Here is a 15,765-nt window from a genome sequence, read left to right as displayed (position 1 = left end):
CGCGCATCAGTGCAGCCCCTTTCCCTGGGGAGCGACCCCACCCCGCGCAGGCCCTAATCCGTTGTTAGCAATGCCCAGGCGGAGCTTGGCGTTGAAGGAGGCACGTGGGGGAGGCGGGAGTGCGGAGCGGGCACGTGGTCCAGCCTCCTCAGCCCCGTGCATGCCCCCCGCCCCCCGTGAGGAGGGGTTTGGGGAGGTGGGGGCGGGCCTGGGTGGGGGCGGGCGGCGGGAGGCTCAGAGCGTGGGGCGCGGGCCGGCGGCAGGAGCTGTCCGCGAGACCTAGTGCTGAAGTAGGTGCGGACGTGCCTGGCGCCCGGCGCCCGGTGCCAGGGCCAGCGAAGACCATGGCGTTCATGGTGAAGACTATGGTGGGCGGCCAGCTGAAGAACCTCACCGGGAGCCTGGGGGGCGGCGAGGACAAGGGGGACGGGGACAAATCGGCGGCCGAAGCGCAAGGCATGAGCCGAGAAGAGTATGAGGAGTATCAGAAGCAACTGGTGGAAGAGAAGTGAGTGGGATCCCTTCCTGGCTCCAACGACCTTCCCCCCACCCCCACCCCCTCCAGCTACCTGGCCCACCTCTAGGGCGGTTTCAGACCCCGAGCCCTCTCACCCTACTTTTCTAGATCCGGTAGGAGGCTGGGTTGTGCTTTCTAGGCTGCCCCCAGAGCCGCCCCATCTCAGACCCAGGACCCGGCCCCAGCTTCGCACTCAGGGCTCAGAGGGAGTGGGGGCAGGGGCAATAGGGACCTGGGATGGGGTGGGGGCACGTGCATTTCTGACGAAACAAGTAATCCCTTAATCCGATCTGGTCCTAACCGTCTGCATCTTCCAACTGGAGCTCCTCTAAGCCTGAGGCTCCGAGAAAAGTAATGAATCTGAGGGGGCTCAAAATCACGGAGACAGATCTTGAGATGGGGCACTCATAGATACTGAGCCTCAGTGTCTTCTTGTGTGCAGGCAGTGCTGGGACGGAGAGGCAGCTGGGGTGGGATAAGGAGCTGGACCCCAGAGTTAGGTTGCTTAGGTTTAGATCCAGGTTTTGTGTCTGTTTAGCTAGATGACTTTAAGCCAGTTACTTAAACCTTTCTGTGCCTCAGTTTCCTCTTCTGTAAAATGGTGATGGTAATCATAAAGCATGCCTTATATATGTATAAGAATTAAATTATTTAACGCATGTTAACTTCATAGCACAGTGCCTGGAACATAGTAAATCATTAAATATTAGCTATTATTTTGCTTACTCCTGATAACAGTTTTTTTGTAAGTTGCAAAAGAGGAAAATAAGTGACTTATCCAAAGACATACCGAAAGTGGCAGTGCAGCCAGGACGCAAACCCAAGTCTGCCCCGAATACTTTCCCCCACAAGACACAATCTATCAGGAAGGGAAAAGACAGACGGAGTTGGAGGCCGCGAGAGGTACCCATTAGGGTCTGCAGAGTGAGCCAGACCAGCTGACTCTCCAGCCCCATAGTCCAGTGGCCGGTGCAGAGGCAACAAAGGACAGTTATGATGGGGAGAGAGGCAGCAAAGACTGACGGAGGCCCGCCAGGTCAGACACACAGGCTAACGGGCTGGAGCAAAGCGGTCGGCGCGGCGCTGGGACACGGAGACCCCGCCGGCCCTTTCCTCGCAGACCCCGCCCATTCTCTCAGCCCTTGAGATGACTCCGCCCCGGTGCCCCCGCAGGATGGAGCGGGATGCGCAGTTCACGCAGAGGAAGGCAGAGCGGGCCACGCTGCGGAGCCACTTCCGAGATAAATACCGACTGCCCAAGGTAAGCTTACGAGCCTGGGCTGGCAGGTACATCTGGGATTCTGAGCTTGGGGCTCCCCACTCTTTCTCCCAGCACAGCTGGGCACCACAACTTTCAACTCCTAAAACTCATGGAGATGAGTTCTTGGTTGGATCCTTCGTTCTCGGACTCAAAGCCCAGTCTTCCCAAAGCTGATAGGTTTGTGTTTCTGGAGCCAGTTCAGGCCCCTTCTCTCCCCCACCTACCACTCTCCCAACCCCCAGTCAAGCCCAGGCAGATGAAGAAGTGGAAGGCGGTAGATTTTACCCCAGGGTTGAGTACACTCCGAGCTCCTGAACACCCATGGAGGGTGGGGTGGGGTAGAGAATGCACACCCTCTGTGTGCCAGGCCTTGACCTTCATGCCCTTATGTAACCCCTCAATAACACTTCCAGGTAGCTATCACCCACACTACAAATAAGGAAACTGAGACTCAGAGAGGTTGAGGGACTTGTCAAGGCCATACGACCAGCTAGTAATGGAGCTGGGGTCAGAGCTCAAGCCTGTGAATACTGAATCTCAGCTTGCTCCAGGACTCCTGGCTGGCTTCCAGGGTGTGGTGTCTGTCTGCAGAGAGCAAAATGCCCCTTGGTTGGCCAAGCAGCCAGGAAGACGTCTCCCATAGGCACTACAGCAGTACATGGGCATGTAAGTGTTGCCTAAGGAGAGAACTGAGGCACAAGCTACTCCCACTGCCGAGAATCTTCCACTTGAATTGAAAGATCAGACATGTGAACATTACATTCACTCATTCAACAAATGTTTACTGATCCCCTGGCTGCCTCTGACGTTCCACAGGGCACCAGCCTTCTGGAAGTCTCTCAGAGGGAAAACCACTCCAGAAAGCCTAGAAAGCTACCGAGTTAAACCCAGCTAAGAATGGAGTCATAAAAAAAAAAAACAAAAAAAACCAACCAGGAATGGAGTCATTCCTCAAATGCTTGCACGAGCCACATTAAGAGAAACAACTCCTGCCACCAGGAAACTCTGAGTCTAGTAGAAGAGGGAAGACTTGGCAGTAACTGAGTAGGACATAAAGTGGAAAGCCCCAGGGTTCCCAAAGGGAAAGAGAAATGCAATGGCAGTCAGTAGGTGTTGTGCAAGGAGAGCACAGATGTTGGAATCCATGATGTAGGTTTAAAACGAGCATCTGTGCTTCCTAGTTGTGTGACCTTGCCCAAGTTGCTTACTTGAGTAATTTACTTAAACTGCACCTCAATTTCCTTACTTGTAAAATACAGATAAAACTACCCACCTCGCAGGGTTATTTTGAATGTCAGCCATACAGTAGGCATTTGATAAATGGTACCCATCACTGTTATCAGTAACGTCCTCCAGTGTAGTTAATGATAGTCAGCATGTGACTTGGCTGATTAGCACAGTTTGACTCCTAAGTATTTTCATTTTATGCTGGTGTCTTCAATATCTCAGAGTGAAGTAAGGTGGTATAAAAGTGCAAGGTCTCCATGTCCAAGTGTCAAAAGCTTGATCCTGGGATGGGGGTGGGGGAGTGGGTGGCTGAACTCACCAGAGTGAGTTCTCATGTGGCTCGAGAATCTAGGGGCTGGGAGCCCAGTCCAGGCCTCCTCCCTGTCCCTTCAACTTTGGGTCTTCATGGACCTCCAACCACACTCCACCCTCCCCTCTTCCCTTCAGAACGAGACAGATGAGAGCCAGATTCAGATGGCAGGTGGAGACGTGGAGCTGCCCCGGGAGCTGGCCAAGATGATTGAGGAGGACACAGAGGAGGAGGAGGAGAAGGCCTCCGTCCTCGGGCAGTTGGCCAGTCTCCCTGGCCTAGACCTCGGCTCACTCAAGGACAAGGCCCAGGCCACATTGGGGGACCTCAAGCAATCAGCTGAGAAGTGCTACATCATGTGACTACTTCCTCTGGGGCTGCCCGCACTGGGGTGACCAGAGGGCTGGGCCCACATGAGGGCTAAGAGCATGTCCCAGTGTTCAGGGACCCATACCCCATCTTAGTTTTGTTCCCCCTGTCCCATGCTAGCTCAGGACCCTTCCCATCTGTGGCCCAAGTCTGCCTTCTGGTCTTTCTCTTTCCACTAGGAACAAAGTCCCCATTCCTCACCCTTCTCCTCAGGACCCACCCTCTCTACTCAGCCTGGAGAGGCCTCCTAAGATTGTAGGAATAGGCCCATCCCTCTCTGGCCATTGCCCTAAGTTCCTGCACACAGGATCATGCATAGAGAGACCCACAGAGGGACATAGAAGCTGTGGTATGTGCAGAGGCGTATGCCACAGCTGCATCCTGGCACACCCTGGCACAGACGCACGTACCCAGGGTCTGTGGGCAGATACCCTCAGGAGACAAGAGGCCCAAGGTTGAGCCTCCACGTTCATTCTCCTTGAAAGCCACTGCTCTTTCTGGGTCTCATTTCATCATCTCTAAAATGGCGATGGACTGGCTAACTTCTAAGACTTTCTGGCTTGGCCTCCCTGGCCTTCAGAGCCAACCCCACACCACTCCTTGGGCAGGACAGCAGCTGTAGCCGTAGTCTCTAGTGGCTGCTGTTGTACTGTGGGCTCTGGCTCTCAGGAGCTGAGCGATGCTGTGTGAGGGGCCGAGTGCCAAGGACGAAGCTGGCACTGAACGGTAGCCCAGGCGGCTCTAGGCCTTTTCTGGACCCAGGCCCAGGCAATTTCTGTTCTGTTCCCATAGAACTCTCTCCGGATTCCATAGCTGGATCTCTTCTCTCCACTCAGCGAAAAATAAAAATTTGAAAAGATGTACCTATCCTCCCACTTCTTATGGACCTCCAGGAGTCTTGGGGTTCACAGCCCCACAACCCTCCTCAGCCATAGCTTCATAGGAATGCCAGCAAGCTCTACCCTCTGGGGGCCCTGGGCAAGAGCGGCGTCCCCACATTGCCCAAGCACCAAGTCCAGCCCGGGGCCAGAATAGGTCTGGGCTTTGAGGAGGATGTGGCAGCCAGCCGGATGGGGATGCACCTGGAAAAGGTCAGGCCTCCGGCCCACTACTTGGAACCACAGGAGGGGCTGTGGCTCAATCACAGCTGTCTCTGGCGCCTGCGCCTATACCCCCTTCTCACCTCGGAGATGGAAGGTATAACAAAAAGAAGGCAGGGCAACCACTTTCCAGCCCTGGCACTGCTGTGTGACTTAGAGTAGGCCCCTTTCCCTCTCGGAGCCTATTGTCCCTGCTGTGACATGAAGAACTACCGCCTCCCTAAATAATAATACATGTTTTAAAGCCGTCTGGAAAGCCTTTGGCACATGGTAGACCATCAATAAATGACAACTCATTCCTTAACAAAGAAATGAGGAGCCCAAATCTCATGCTACTTACTTGTGGGGGGTCCAGGAAACCAACCAGGAGGTCCCACAAGCAGACCGCCCAAGGGGCCTGAGCCCCAACATGCTACAGGCTAACCCCAGGTGCCCCTGCTTGCACCAGCCCGTGGGGAAGCTCGTCAAGATTTAGAGACCGAACAGCCGTCTGAGGGTTTGATTTCAAGGGCAGTTTCCATTAGGCGTCCTTTGTAAAATAAGAACAAGAAACATAAAACCTGTTCAGTAGGTAATGTGGGGAGAAGCAGGTGGGAGAGAGAGAAGAAAGGGAGGATGAGGAATTAGGAGGGTGGGGGAGGGAGGGACGCAGGCTCAGGACAGGGAGGCTTGGGCTGCCATGCTGGGCCTTCCCTCCTGAGCATCTCCGGGTAAGGGGCCTGGGCCCCGGGGGTAGTCTCTGGATAAAAACCGATCCTGACCTTCCGAGAGCTGGAGGAGACCCAAGCTGGGGCCCCAGGCTGGATGTAGGGCGGGGGGGCCTCCTCAGCAGCATCAGCAGCCAGGCCCACGTCAGCACTCCACCCTCCAGGGGCCTTCTGCCTAATGGGATTGGACAGACCCCTTTTCCCTCAGTGGTTTCCAGGACCCAGAATGAAAGAGGCAGGGAGGCAGGCCTTGCGGAGGTGGGCAGTTAGCACTCACTGAACCCTCACAAAATGAGCTGGTTGGGGCCTAGGGTCAGGGAGCGGGAGGGGGCTCAGCCCTCACACTGGTTTCTTCCTCACGCCTGGGAACCCCAGGAAGCCCTGATGTGTCTGTGTGTCCCTGGAATGGGGGCAGAAGGCTCTGGAGCTAAAGGAGCCAGCTCTGGGGCTCAGGCAGAGACAGACGAGGAGGACAGGCTAAGGGGTCCCCAGGCACTGCTGGCCTCTCCCTGCCTCCCCACTTCCCTCCCCTGCTCTCAGGGTTTCTCTGTTAGTTCCATGTCCCTGTCATTTCTGTCTTCCCCATCTTCTGCCTCATTCCTGGCTCATACCTGTCTATACCCATGCCCTCAGCTGGGGGCTAACAGCCACACTGGGGCCTCCTCTGTACCTGCCGGCACTCCCAAGCCATCAGCGCCTGTCTACGTGACTACTCTCTTCCCAGCCTGCTTCTGCTTCCACTTGTTCAGTCACTTGGTCCATGACCGGTCTGCCCACCTGGTGTCATGTGAGGGCCACAAAGAAAGCCACTTGCCCCCAAACTTCCCTGTTCATAGCAAGCAAAACCCTGCCATTACGGCACCACCATTTAGAGTAAACCATTTACCTCTCTGGGCCTTTTTCTTTCTCCTGTTTTTCTTCCCTCCTTCTTTCCTCTCATGCTTGTAGGCAGTCTGAGGATACAGATGTTGAAAGGGGACGAGACAGCCCCTGCCACCCCCCTGCACGCTTTCAGGAAGAAAGCAATGGCAAAGATGGCCGGCCTGCTCCCCTCACCCTGACTCCTGATTCTGGCCCCATAATACTGGAGATTTCAGGAAGATTGGTGATCCCTGACCAACTCTAGTCCCTTTCTTCTGCCTTCTACCCACCCAGACAGCTCAGGCCTAGCTCTCAGAGGGAGAGTGGTACAGAGGGAAGCAGCGACTTTCCAGAGGCCAGCTGGTCTCCAGGGAGAAGTTGGGAGGGTGAGGGGATTTGGAGTTCAGAGGACCTCCCCTTCCCCCATTGGCCAGATGGTACCTCCTCAGACATGGAGGCCCCCGGGCACGCACTGGGGACATCTGGGGGAATGTTCACTTGCTGAGCCTGAGAGGCTGGCCGTGCCTACTGACCCAGCTGATGCCTGAGGCTGGGTTGGGGGTGGAGAGCTGTGCAAGGGGAGCAGGAGGGAGCCACAGAGCCTGCTCCCCTCCCTCTAACCCTGTGCCTGCCAGGCCTAGCTGTTCCCAGAATCCTATGGGGCAAGACAGGGAGAGCAAGGGGGCCAGGGTGGGCTGATCTGGGGGAGCAGTGGCACTGAGGCTGCCTCAGCCTTATTCAGCAGGAACTATGCCTCTGTGTGCGTGATCATGAGCATAAATCCATGTCGGGTCTGCATGGTTCTGTGAACCTGAACATGGCTTTGTTATTTTTGTATGCTGCCTGTGGCCTGTTAGGGTCTGTGTCTGTGTGTTTGTGTGTCTGTGGGATTTCAAGTGTGGGTATGAGTTACTGTAGAGAAAGTGATATGGCCCTTCCCTCATGTCACAGCCTCAGGGTTGGGCTATCTCCCAGGTGGGGGGGGGGGGGGGTGGCGGCTGGGACAGCAGCTGGCTTCTGGGGACAAGAGCTTTTCTCGATGACCTCCTGCAAGGACCAAGGTTCGATGTCCTGCCCTATGTCCCTGCTTAACAAAAGACAGGGCAGGCTGGGCCCAGGGACACCTGGGTCCCTCAGTCTGCTCCAGTGGCCCACCTGCTTCTCCCAGGGCCGGTTCCTTGGGAAACAGGGGTCCTGGCTCAGGTGCTCCCCCAGCTTGGCCTGGTGCTGGCTCTGGGCTCGGGGGACTAAGTGGAGGTGGGAGGACAGGGCAAAGTGAGGCACGCAGACACTGGTGCATGTCTGCCCTGCTTTGCACACTTTCAAACTGATAAAGGTGAGAAGTGGAAACTTGCTCCTAGGAGGAAAAAAAAAATTTATATATATATATATACACACACACACATATATACATATGTATTGTGTGTCTCCCCCTCTGGTCTCCCTCTGAAGGTCTCCCCACTGCCATCTCTGTCCTTTGCACTTGTGCATAGGACAGATTAGCATATTTCCCATAGGTCTCTGCCAAAGAGAACCCTAGAGAGTGAGCCCCACCTCCTCTGGCTGGGCTGCCTCCCTCCTTGGCAGGTCGCTTAGACAAAGGACAGCCAGGAGGTCATCTACACGTTTTGCTCAGGAAGGGCCCTTCCCCAGGGCCTCCTCGCTGGCCTCAGCCTCCCAGGCCTTTGCTATACCCAAAGTGGGGCCACTCCGCTCCACACCCACCCATGTGACAGTTTTGGGCTCTGTTCTTGCACAGCCAATGCAGATATTGCGGGCCAACCCTCCAGCCCATAATCCTTCTGTTCAACTGTCCTTTGAATCCCGTCCTTCCTCATTCCCACTGTCTCCCCCATCCAGTCTTCTCCATTCACCTGCCCACTGGGTCCGGTCATTCTTCTTCCTTCCCCTCATTTTTCTCACTGAAGCTTTCTTGTGCAGCCCATCCCGAGATAACCCAGAGTGCATTCCTCTCCTTAAATCTAAAAATTAACATTATTGAACTTGTACCACGTGTCAGGCTCACAGTAACTCAATCCTTACAAATTGCCACAAGGTGCTTATCTTTATCCTCGTTTTACCAAGAAACTGGCTAATCTATGGGTCCCAAGCTTCAGGGCCAAATGGCAGAGCCGAGACCTTAGCCAGGCCTTCTGCCCTCTGGACCACTGCTCTACACTGCCCCCCAACGGCCAGGCCAAGGGTTTTGGGGAAATCCGATCCCTCTGAGCCCTTCCAGTATGGAAGGCTGAGCATCTTGGTGGTATCTGAGCTAGGCAACTGCTGCCTTGGTTGCTGCCCCAGGGGTTGGGCTTTAAGTCCCCAAAGATGCTCCTGAGACCTGGTAGGGGGAGAGTGTGGGGTCCTGGAGAGCTGGGTATGAGCACAAGACACCCTAGAGGATGCCCTGTGTCCCAGTCTGGCTCACTGCTCACTCACTGGTGCAGGGAAAGGGGGTATAGGGTGGCCAGGGGTTCTGTCTGGGACCTTCCCCCACCCTCCCTGAGGTTTCCCAGCTTTTCCTGGGGCCTCTCCAGCCCCAGCCTGAGAACAGGTGCTAACTCTCTTGTTTTTCCCAGGGCAAGAAGAGAGGCACAAGTTCAGAAAATAATTTAATAGAGAAACCATGAATTATATTCTTTACATCTAGCCTCCTGCAAGGAAGACAGACTCCTCTTGCCCCAAGGAGGCACTGAAGGGCACAAAGGTTAGAGATCGTCAACACCCTTGTACACTTTTTAAAAAGAATCCCCCAAGTAACTCCACGTGTGTACATTCTTCTCCAGATTAAAGTCACTTAGCTCACATGGCGAGCTGAGGAGGTATTAACAGCGCCATTAGAGAGATGGGCGGATCCAGGCCCAGAAAAGGGAAGGGATGCACCCAGGGTCACACACTGGGGTAGCAGCAACATCAGACCTCCTGGATCGCCGGGTCCTCTGCAGCCTGATGGGTCAGGCAGCCCCCATGCGGGCCCCTTCCAGGCCAGAACCAGCTCTGTGGCTAGTAGGGGCCAAGGATGAAGGCTGAGGACCCCTCCCCTCGTGCCCCCTGGGCCAGAGCAGGAACAAGGCATGGCTTTCTTAAATTTTCCCCACCCATACGAAGTACATTATTTTCACGTCTGAAGGATTATCTTAAAATATTGAGAGGGTGGGCAGGGGTCAGCTCCCAGGAAGACTGGTGAGCTCTGTGGGGTGCATACCGTGGGGTGGGTGGTCCCTGAGGGGTCTTGGAGAGCCCCATTCCAGTGCAAGGAGTGAAGGGAGTTGCAATAAGGGCTCCCAGGAAGGGCAGGGGTGGGCACAGGCACAGCTGCCTGCTGACAGAGAAGGGCAAGAGCAGAGGGCTCCCTGTCCTGTTTCCAGAACAAAAACAGAAGCCCGATACCCCAGAAGTGACAGGCTCAGGGTCCAGCAACCACCAAATAACAGAAGTCATATGAAGGAAACTTCTCCCAGAGTCCTGCTCCCCTTCCCTCAGGGGCCAAGGCCGAGTGTTCCCAACACAAACACGGGCCTTCAGGGTCTGGGAAGTGCAGAGTATCCTGAGGGTCGGACCTGGGGATCCTCGGATGTGGGGGGTCGCAGAGTTGCCCATCCAGGAAGCCTGTTCCACAGCACTGCAGAAGACCACAGAATTCTGGGCATCAGTCTAGGTGAGTGTGTCCCCCATTTCAGGTGGCTTATGGTCTGTCCAGTCATCCTTCTGGGGTTACTGCAGGGTGCAAGCTGTGGAGGGAAAAAGGAGAAAGCCAGTCTTAAGTCTCTGGCCAAGAGGCAGAATCCAGGGCTGCCCCTAGCCCTCACCCCTCCTTGGTAGAGGGTCAGACCCCAGGGCAGGACTCACAGCTACGAACAGACTCCGACAGCCCCTCTTTGTCCAGGCTCTCGGCTGCCCAGCGGGACTCCCTCATCTGTGGAGCATAAAGACAGCACAGGGGTGAGAGGCAGCCAGAGGCAGGCACCGAGCCACTGAGAGCACAAGGGCAAAGGACAGAGACGCAGTGGGGAGACCTTTAGAGGGAGACCAGAGGGGGAGACACACAAAGGGGCACAGGGGACAGCCAGCCAGGAGCAGAACTCATCCGGCCCGTGTGCCCACCTTGACCTGTTCCTTCAGGTATTCAGCTCGAGCCATGAGGTTCTGAACCTGCCAAGGGAAGACGTGCCCATGGGGTGTGGGTCAAAGGGGCCTTCAAATTGCTTGCCTCCTCACTCCTGAAACTCTCCACAGCCCTCTACCCCATCAGAACCACCTCCCCCTGACCTCGTCATCCCTCCCTTCTCCAGAAAGCCTTTCCACCTGAAGCAGCCCAGCCCACTTCCTGCTGCTGGGTTCCCAGATCCGTCTGTTCCATTGCCCTGACCCCCAGCACCCGTGCCCCCTATGGAGCGCACGGGGCTACTGATTTACCAAGTCTGTGAGGACTGACTCGCAGACTTGGAACACCCCGAGGGAAGCTGAGGAGGTCCCCATGCAGGAGCAGGGTAAGAAGACAAGAGGAAGCCCCCCAGTGCTCCCAACCCCTGTGGGCACCTCAGCGTGAAGCAGTTCCCGCCTCCGGCCTGGGGGCTCCGCTACAAAGAGAAGGAGGACACGTGGTGAGGGCCGGACAGCCCAGGGCCTGGGGAGTGTGGTGATAGGGGGCCTCACCTGCCAGCAGCACCAATAACTCCCCCAGGCCGTGCTGGTACAGGTCCAGGGCATCCTGCTCCCCACCAGCTTCCTCCTCCTGCAGCCACGGGGACACCAGGTCATTTCGGGTCATGACCCGGACTCTTCCTGCCCCACCAGGACCCCTTGCACTGGGCACAAACCTTGGCCATGGCAGCCGAAGCCACGTCCAGGGCAGCGAGGAGGCGAGGTTTGTCTCGGGCCATCTCTGGGATGAGGGCAAGGGCGCGGGGTGAGGAGAGCAGCCTGTTTTTCATCTCAGGGAGACCACCCCATGTTGCCTCCCCCTCGGGCTGGTGGGACGCTGCTGGGGGCCGAGGCCAGGAACCAGGCCTACCTCTGAGCAGGTCTCGAGCCGAGGTCCCCTGCCTCAGCAGGGCCTGATTGGAGGAGGAGACGATGGCTTTGAGCTCCTCAGCCCGGGACACGTACTGCCCCACCTGCAGAAGGCGAGGGGCTGAAGAGGGGCCGTCCCACCCCACCTCCCTCACCAGCACCCACCTCCAAGTTCTCCCTCTGGGTCCTCAGTGACTACTCCAAGCTGTAATGTCAGGGGATCGACTGAGGCTCAACTAGGAGAGGAAGTTCTGGTTCTAAGTTCTAAGGAACCAGTCTGCAGAGGCCCCAGGCTCCCTCACCTGCTTCCCTCCGGAGACTCCCTCACCCACCTTTGCCTTAATTGCCTCCTTCCGCTGAGCATCCACTTCATCTGTAGAAAGGGGGGGTTCACATGAGGAGTCTGCCCTGCCCCACACCAAATTCTCTGGAATCCTCAAAAGGACCAAGTTCCAGATTTACCCTCTGCTTTGTCTCCCACAAATTTCTGGGTGGGGAGCTGCTTCTGGAATCCATCCACCGCAGCTGTGGCTGCCCCACCCCTGCTGCACCCAGGGGCTCCAGGCACTCACAGTGCAGGGCGGGCACGAAGAAGTCCAGAGCTTTGCAGTAGAGAGACAGAGCGGCCGCGGCGTCCCCGTCCTGGTCCTTCTTCACTGCCTGCACCACGAGGGCGGTCTGGGGGACAGATCGGGAGTCACGTCCGCTTCCCATGCTCACCATGAACAGAGAAGGGCAGGTCCCCCGTTCGCCACCGAATGGGGTAGATGAGCCAGCCCCCCAACCTGCCCTCACCCCACCCCATCCCACCAGCCTGCTCACCGCTCGTGCCAGGCTCTCCCCACTGGGCACATGCTCCAGGTCCACCCAGGGGTGGGCGAAGAAGTCCTGGAAGGAGATGCGACGGTTGGGGTCCCGCTCTAGGAGCCTCTGCAGCAGGTCCCGGCAGTCTCGGGAGAGCGGGGGCCGCAGGGGGAGCTGCAGGGAGGATGGAGGACAGATCACATGGGCTTCCAGCACTTCAACCCCACCCAGGGGTCCGTCAGGACTGGGGGGCGCCAAGCTGGGCCTGCGCGTGCGCCTGCTTGGCTTTCCTCCCAAAGGGGCCTGCACAAGAATCCCTGGGGCCAGCCCTTGGCTGCCTGCTGTGAGCTGGTCTGGGTTTCCAGAACCATACGGAACTTCAACTTCCCCTCTAGAGCATGCCCTAGCACCACAGAGCTGGCCCAGAGCCCACACCCCAATCTGTGCAGCTGGCAGTGAGGTCTCCAAACTCAGGGCCCTGAATCCCTCTGCCCAACAAGTGTCCAAGGCCCTTCAAGACTCACCTCGATAACCCGGTTGCTCCGGATCTTCTCTTCCAGCTCCGCAAACGACCTGGAGGCAAAGGGGGGCTGCCCGAAGAGGGCTTCTGTGGAAGGGAGGCAGATGGCAGGCTGGGAGGGGATAGGGTCAAGCCTGGCCTGGCCCACCTTTGGAAGATACCCCCAGAGCAAGGTCCCTGGGCCCGCAGAGTCACATTCCTTAGACCCCTTCAGGAGTGGCCCAGAGAGGCCCGGTGTGAGGACACGTGATGTAGGATGCAGGCCCCGGGGTAGGGCCGGGGACAGAGTTCTCACCGTACAGGATGACCCCCACGGACCAGAGGTCCACACGGGCGTCGTACTGCCGCTGACACACCATCTCAGGGGCCATGTAGAGAGGGGAGCCACGCAGTACATGCTTCTCGTCCCAGGGGGACATGTGCTGTGCGAAGCCGAAGTCTGCAGGCAAGAGGCAAGGCAGCAGAGCTCCACTTGTAGCTGCTTCTACTCCAGACCTTTAAAGCCTCACCCTGGGCTCCAGGGCAGGGCTCCTCCCCACCCTCCAGGCTCACCAGGATCAATCCTACCCTGCAGCCTCTGCTCACAGCCCCTCACTCCAGATCAGCCTAGAACACCCTCCTACATCCTCCTCTGGGAGCCAGAATAAATCCCACTCACCCTGCACAGCCTCCTCAGGCTTCCTTTTCCAGGAAGCCCACCCTGATCGCGTGAGCTACAAGGATAAGGGCCCACTAGGGATTAGAAGCTCAGGTTATACCTGGCTTTCTGGCCTCCAGCCTCAGTTCCATTCTTTTCCAAGTGCCATCAGGGGCCACAGCCACATCCTCCCCCACCTCCCACCCTCCAACACTGCCACATACCGAGTTATAGGCTGAGCCCTATTCCTGGTGACAGACCAATTCCTGACCCTGCTCACACACTGAGCCTCGTCACACACTGAGTCTTGACCCTGACACTAGACTGAGCCCTGGCCCAATCCAGTCCACTTCTGGAGTCGAGTGTGGGTAGCCTGAGAAAAGTCCTGCCTTTTGGTGGTGGGGCTGCACTCCCCAGCCCATCACTGTGTGATGACTCAACAGAGGGTGCATGAGAACCAGGGCTGCTGAATGTGCCCAGGCAGAGGGAGGCCTCTGCACACCCACCCTCCAAACTGCATCCCTGCTCTTCCGGACACACCTGCCAATTTAAGGTGGGGCTTCTCTAAGGAGCTCAGCAGAATGTTCTGTGGCTTCAGATCCAGGTGAGAGATATTCCGTTCATGCAGGAACTGCAAGGCACTAGCTGGGGAACAAGACCCACGTGAAGCAACAGGTCAGAGGAGCCCATCTCCCACCTGCCTCTCGCCTCCCCATCTGACTCTTCAAGCTTTAATACTTAAGTATCAGGTTCCTGCCACTTCTAAGAATTTGCCCCTTATGCTCTTGGACCTCTTCACAAGTTCCCCCTCCCGGCAGGCTCCCCAGCCCTTTAGGTTCTTGTTATGTTCCTTGGCAAAGCACTTGGGTCCTACCCCTGGGCCCTGGAACATTCTATGAGTTCCTTATATTATGGAAACCTGGACTCCCCACAGATGGGGACTCCTCTCTGTCTCTCATGGCATCCTTAAGTCAGGGATAGGCACATGAGAAAGAGGGGGCCCTAAAAATCCAAGCTGGAACAGAGGCAACTGCTAAGAAGGGCTCTAAGCCTGGGGAGGGGGACTGAGGGGGGCAGAGATCATGGGAAGGGGTGTCAGGCTGGGGTCAGAGGCTTTTACCCAACTGCTGCATGAAGACACGAGCCACCTTCTCAGGCAGAATCCTGCGGGTATGAATGAAGCGAGACAGGTCACCCCCTGCACAGAACTCCATGATGAGGTAGATGTTGTCGCTGTCCCACTGTGATTATACAAGCAGACAAACAGCTTGAAGAGAACCGCCCTTCTCCAGGTCCCTTTAGGGGTGGCCCCACCCCAGGCCCGCACCTGGAAGTCTTTCAGCTGTACAATGTGGGGGTGTCGAATGCCCTTGAGGATCTCAATCTCTGTCAGTAGATTCTCCACGGATGCCTTGTTCAGACTCTTCTTGGCCACGCACTTTATGGCTACCACCTCGCGAGTGTCCTTCTATGGGGACAGGAGATGAGATGATTCTGCCTTGAAGGGGCCAGAGGGCTCTGGTTCCCTCTGCCCCTCTTCCCCCATCAACTGGGCCTACCGGCTTCCCATCTTCCCCTTCTCAGGACAGGGAGGCATCGGATTCTGGAATCCCCCCCCCCGTTCCCCCCCCCCTCCGCTTCCCCACCCACTCTGATGTTCACCAACCCTGCTCCATAATCTGTTCCATTGTATTCTAGACTGCCCCCACTGAGGCATGTCGTTCAGTGTTCTAGACCGACGCACTCCGCTTCCTAACTGGGTTCAGCCTTCTAGAACCCTGTCCCAGGGTCTTCCCAGCCCCTCAAGTATCCTCCCTGTTTTGCGCCTGTTCTTCGGCCAGTGACACCGAGCTCCACCGAGGTCTCCATCGGCCTCTCCGGAGAAAACAGGGCTGCGTGGGCGTGTGTTTGTGTTTAAGACCTAAGGGTGGCAGTCGGCTCTCAGCAACCACCTCACCCACCGAAGGACACACGGACGCTGCCGGCCGCCCGCGGCCCCTCCCCGCTCGCACGCCGCGTCTCACCTCTCGGACGGGCGCCCACCGGGGCTAGCTCGGGGTCTGGCGGGCACAGGGGCCCGGCCCTCGACGCTTCCCCGGCCCCGGGGATGCACCGCCCCGCACCCACCTTGGCGTAGGCTTTGTACACTGTGGCGTACGTGCCACTGCCCAGGCGCTCGGTGAGGATGAAGCCGTCCAGCCGCGGGGGGCCCCAACCGGGCCCCGCCATCCCCGCCGCCCCGCTCCCGCCGTTTCCTGCTTTCAGGCGCGGGGTTCCGGCGCGCAGCCCAGCGGGCAGAACGCGCGGCCGCGGGGAGCACTCCACGCTGCCCCCAGCGCCGCCCGCCGGGACTGCAGCGCGGTGGGCGGGGCGCTGGCTTCGCACCAGGTTCCCCAGGTGCAGTTCCCGGGCGCCTGGTGATTGCGTGATCCACCAGGG

The 15,765-nt window shown here is 57.4% G+C and overlaps 2 protein-coding genes across 5 annotated transcripts; one reads left to right on the top strand and one right to left on the bottom strand.

Annotated features, from left to right (window-relative positions):
- The first annotated feature begins 232 nt into the window (after positions 1-232).
- CPLX3 (complexin 3) lies at positions 233-4,547 on the top strand. Its single transcript, XM_043555000.1, has 3 exons — positions 233-508; positions 1,691-1,778; positions 3,453-4,547. Exons 1-3 carry the CDS (start codon positions 345-347, stop codon positions 3,675-3,677), a joined length of 477 nt encoding a protein of 158 aa, XP_043410935.1. The 5' UTR covers positions 233-344; the 3' UTR covers positions 3,678-4,547.
- Positions 4,548-8,951: 4,404 nt separating this feature from the next.
- ULK3 (unc-51 like kinase 3) lies at positions 8,952-15,633 on the bottom strand. 4 transcript variants are annotated; one of them, XM_043554994.1, is made up of 16 exons: positions 15,454-15,633; positions 14,654-14,794; positions 14,447-14,567; positions 13,867-13,971; positions 12,985-13,128; positions 12,694-12,776; positions 12,188-12,343; positions 11,938-12,043; positions 11,698-11,738; positions 11,367-11,469; positions 11,173-11,237; positions 11,009-11,087; positions 10,892-10,932; positions 10,457-10,504; positions 10,202-10,268; positions 8,952-10,083 (listed from the first exon to the last, which is right to left on the bottom strand). In XM_043554994.1, exons 1-16 carry the CDS (start codon positions 15,553-15,555, stop codon positions 10,067-10,069), a joined length of 1,419 nt encoding a protein of 472 aa, XP_043410929.1. In that variant the 5' UTR covers positions 15,556-15,633; the 3' UTR covers positions 8,952-10,066. The 4 variants fall into 4 exon arrangements, with proteins under 4 accessions (XP_043410929.1, XP_043410931.1, XP_043410930.1 ...); XM_043554996.1 differs by having other exon boundaries at positions 12,188-12,253; XM_043554995.1 differs by lacking the exon at positions 15,454-15,633 and adding an exon at positions 15,142-15,379.
- Between the last annotated feature and the right edge of the window lie 132 nt (positions 15,634-15,765).

Source organism: Prionailurus bengalensis, chromosome B3, assembly GCF_016509475.1.
Source record: "Prionailurus bengalensis isolate Pbe53 chromosome B3, Fcat_Pben_1.1_paternal_pri, whole genome shotgun sequence".
Classification (NCBI taxonomy): domain Eukaryota; kingdom Metazoa; phylum Chordata; class Mammalia; order Carnivora; family Felidae; genus Prionailurus; species Prionailurus bengalensis.
This window is presented reverse-complemented; position numbering and strand designations above follow the sequence as displayed.

Bases quoted from the DNA above. Each gene is read 5' to 3' on its own strand.
- ULK3 (XM_043554994.1), bottom strand. From the start codon at position 15,555: ATGGCGGGGCCCGGTTGGGGCCCCCCGCGGCTGGACGGCTTCATCCTC. The intron at 13,972-14,446 runs GTAAAAGCCTCT...CTTGTTCCCCAG, and splicing joins TGTCTTCATGCAGCAGTTGG to CTAGTGCCTTGCAGTTCCTG. The intron at 12,344-12,693 runs GTGAGTCTTGAA...TCCTCCCTGCAG, and splicing joins GGAGCAACCGGGTTATCGAG to CTCCCCCTGCGGCCCCCGCT.
- CPLX3 (XM_043555000.1), top strand. From the start codon at position 345: ATGGCGTTCATGGTGAAGACTATGGTGGGCGGCCAGCTGAAGAACCTC. The intron at 509-1,690 runs GTGAGTGGGATC...GTGCCCCCGCAG, and splicing joins AAGCAACTGGTGGAAGAGAA to GATGGAGCGGGATGCGCAGT. The intron at 1,779-3,452 runs GTAAGCTTACGA...TCTTCCCTTCAG, and splicing joins ATAAATACCGACTGCCCAAG to AACGAGACAGATGAGAGCCA.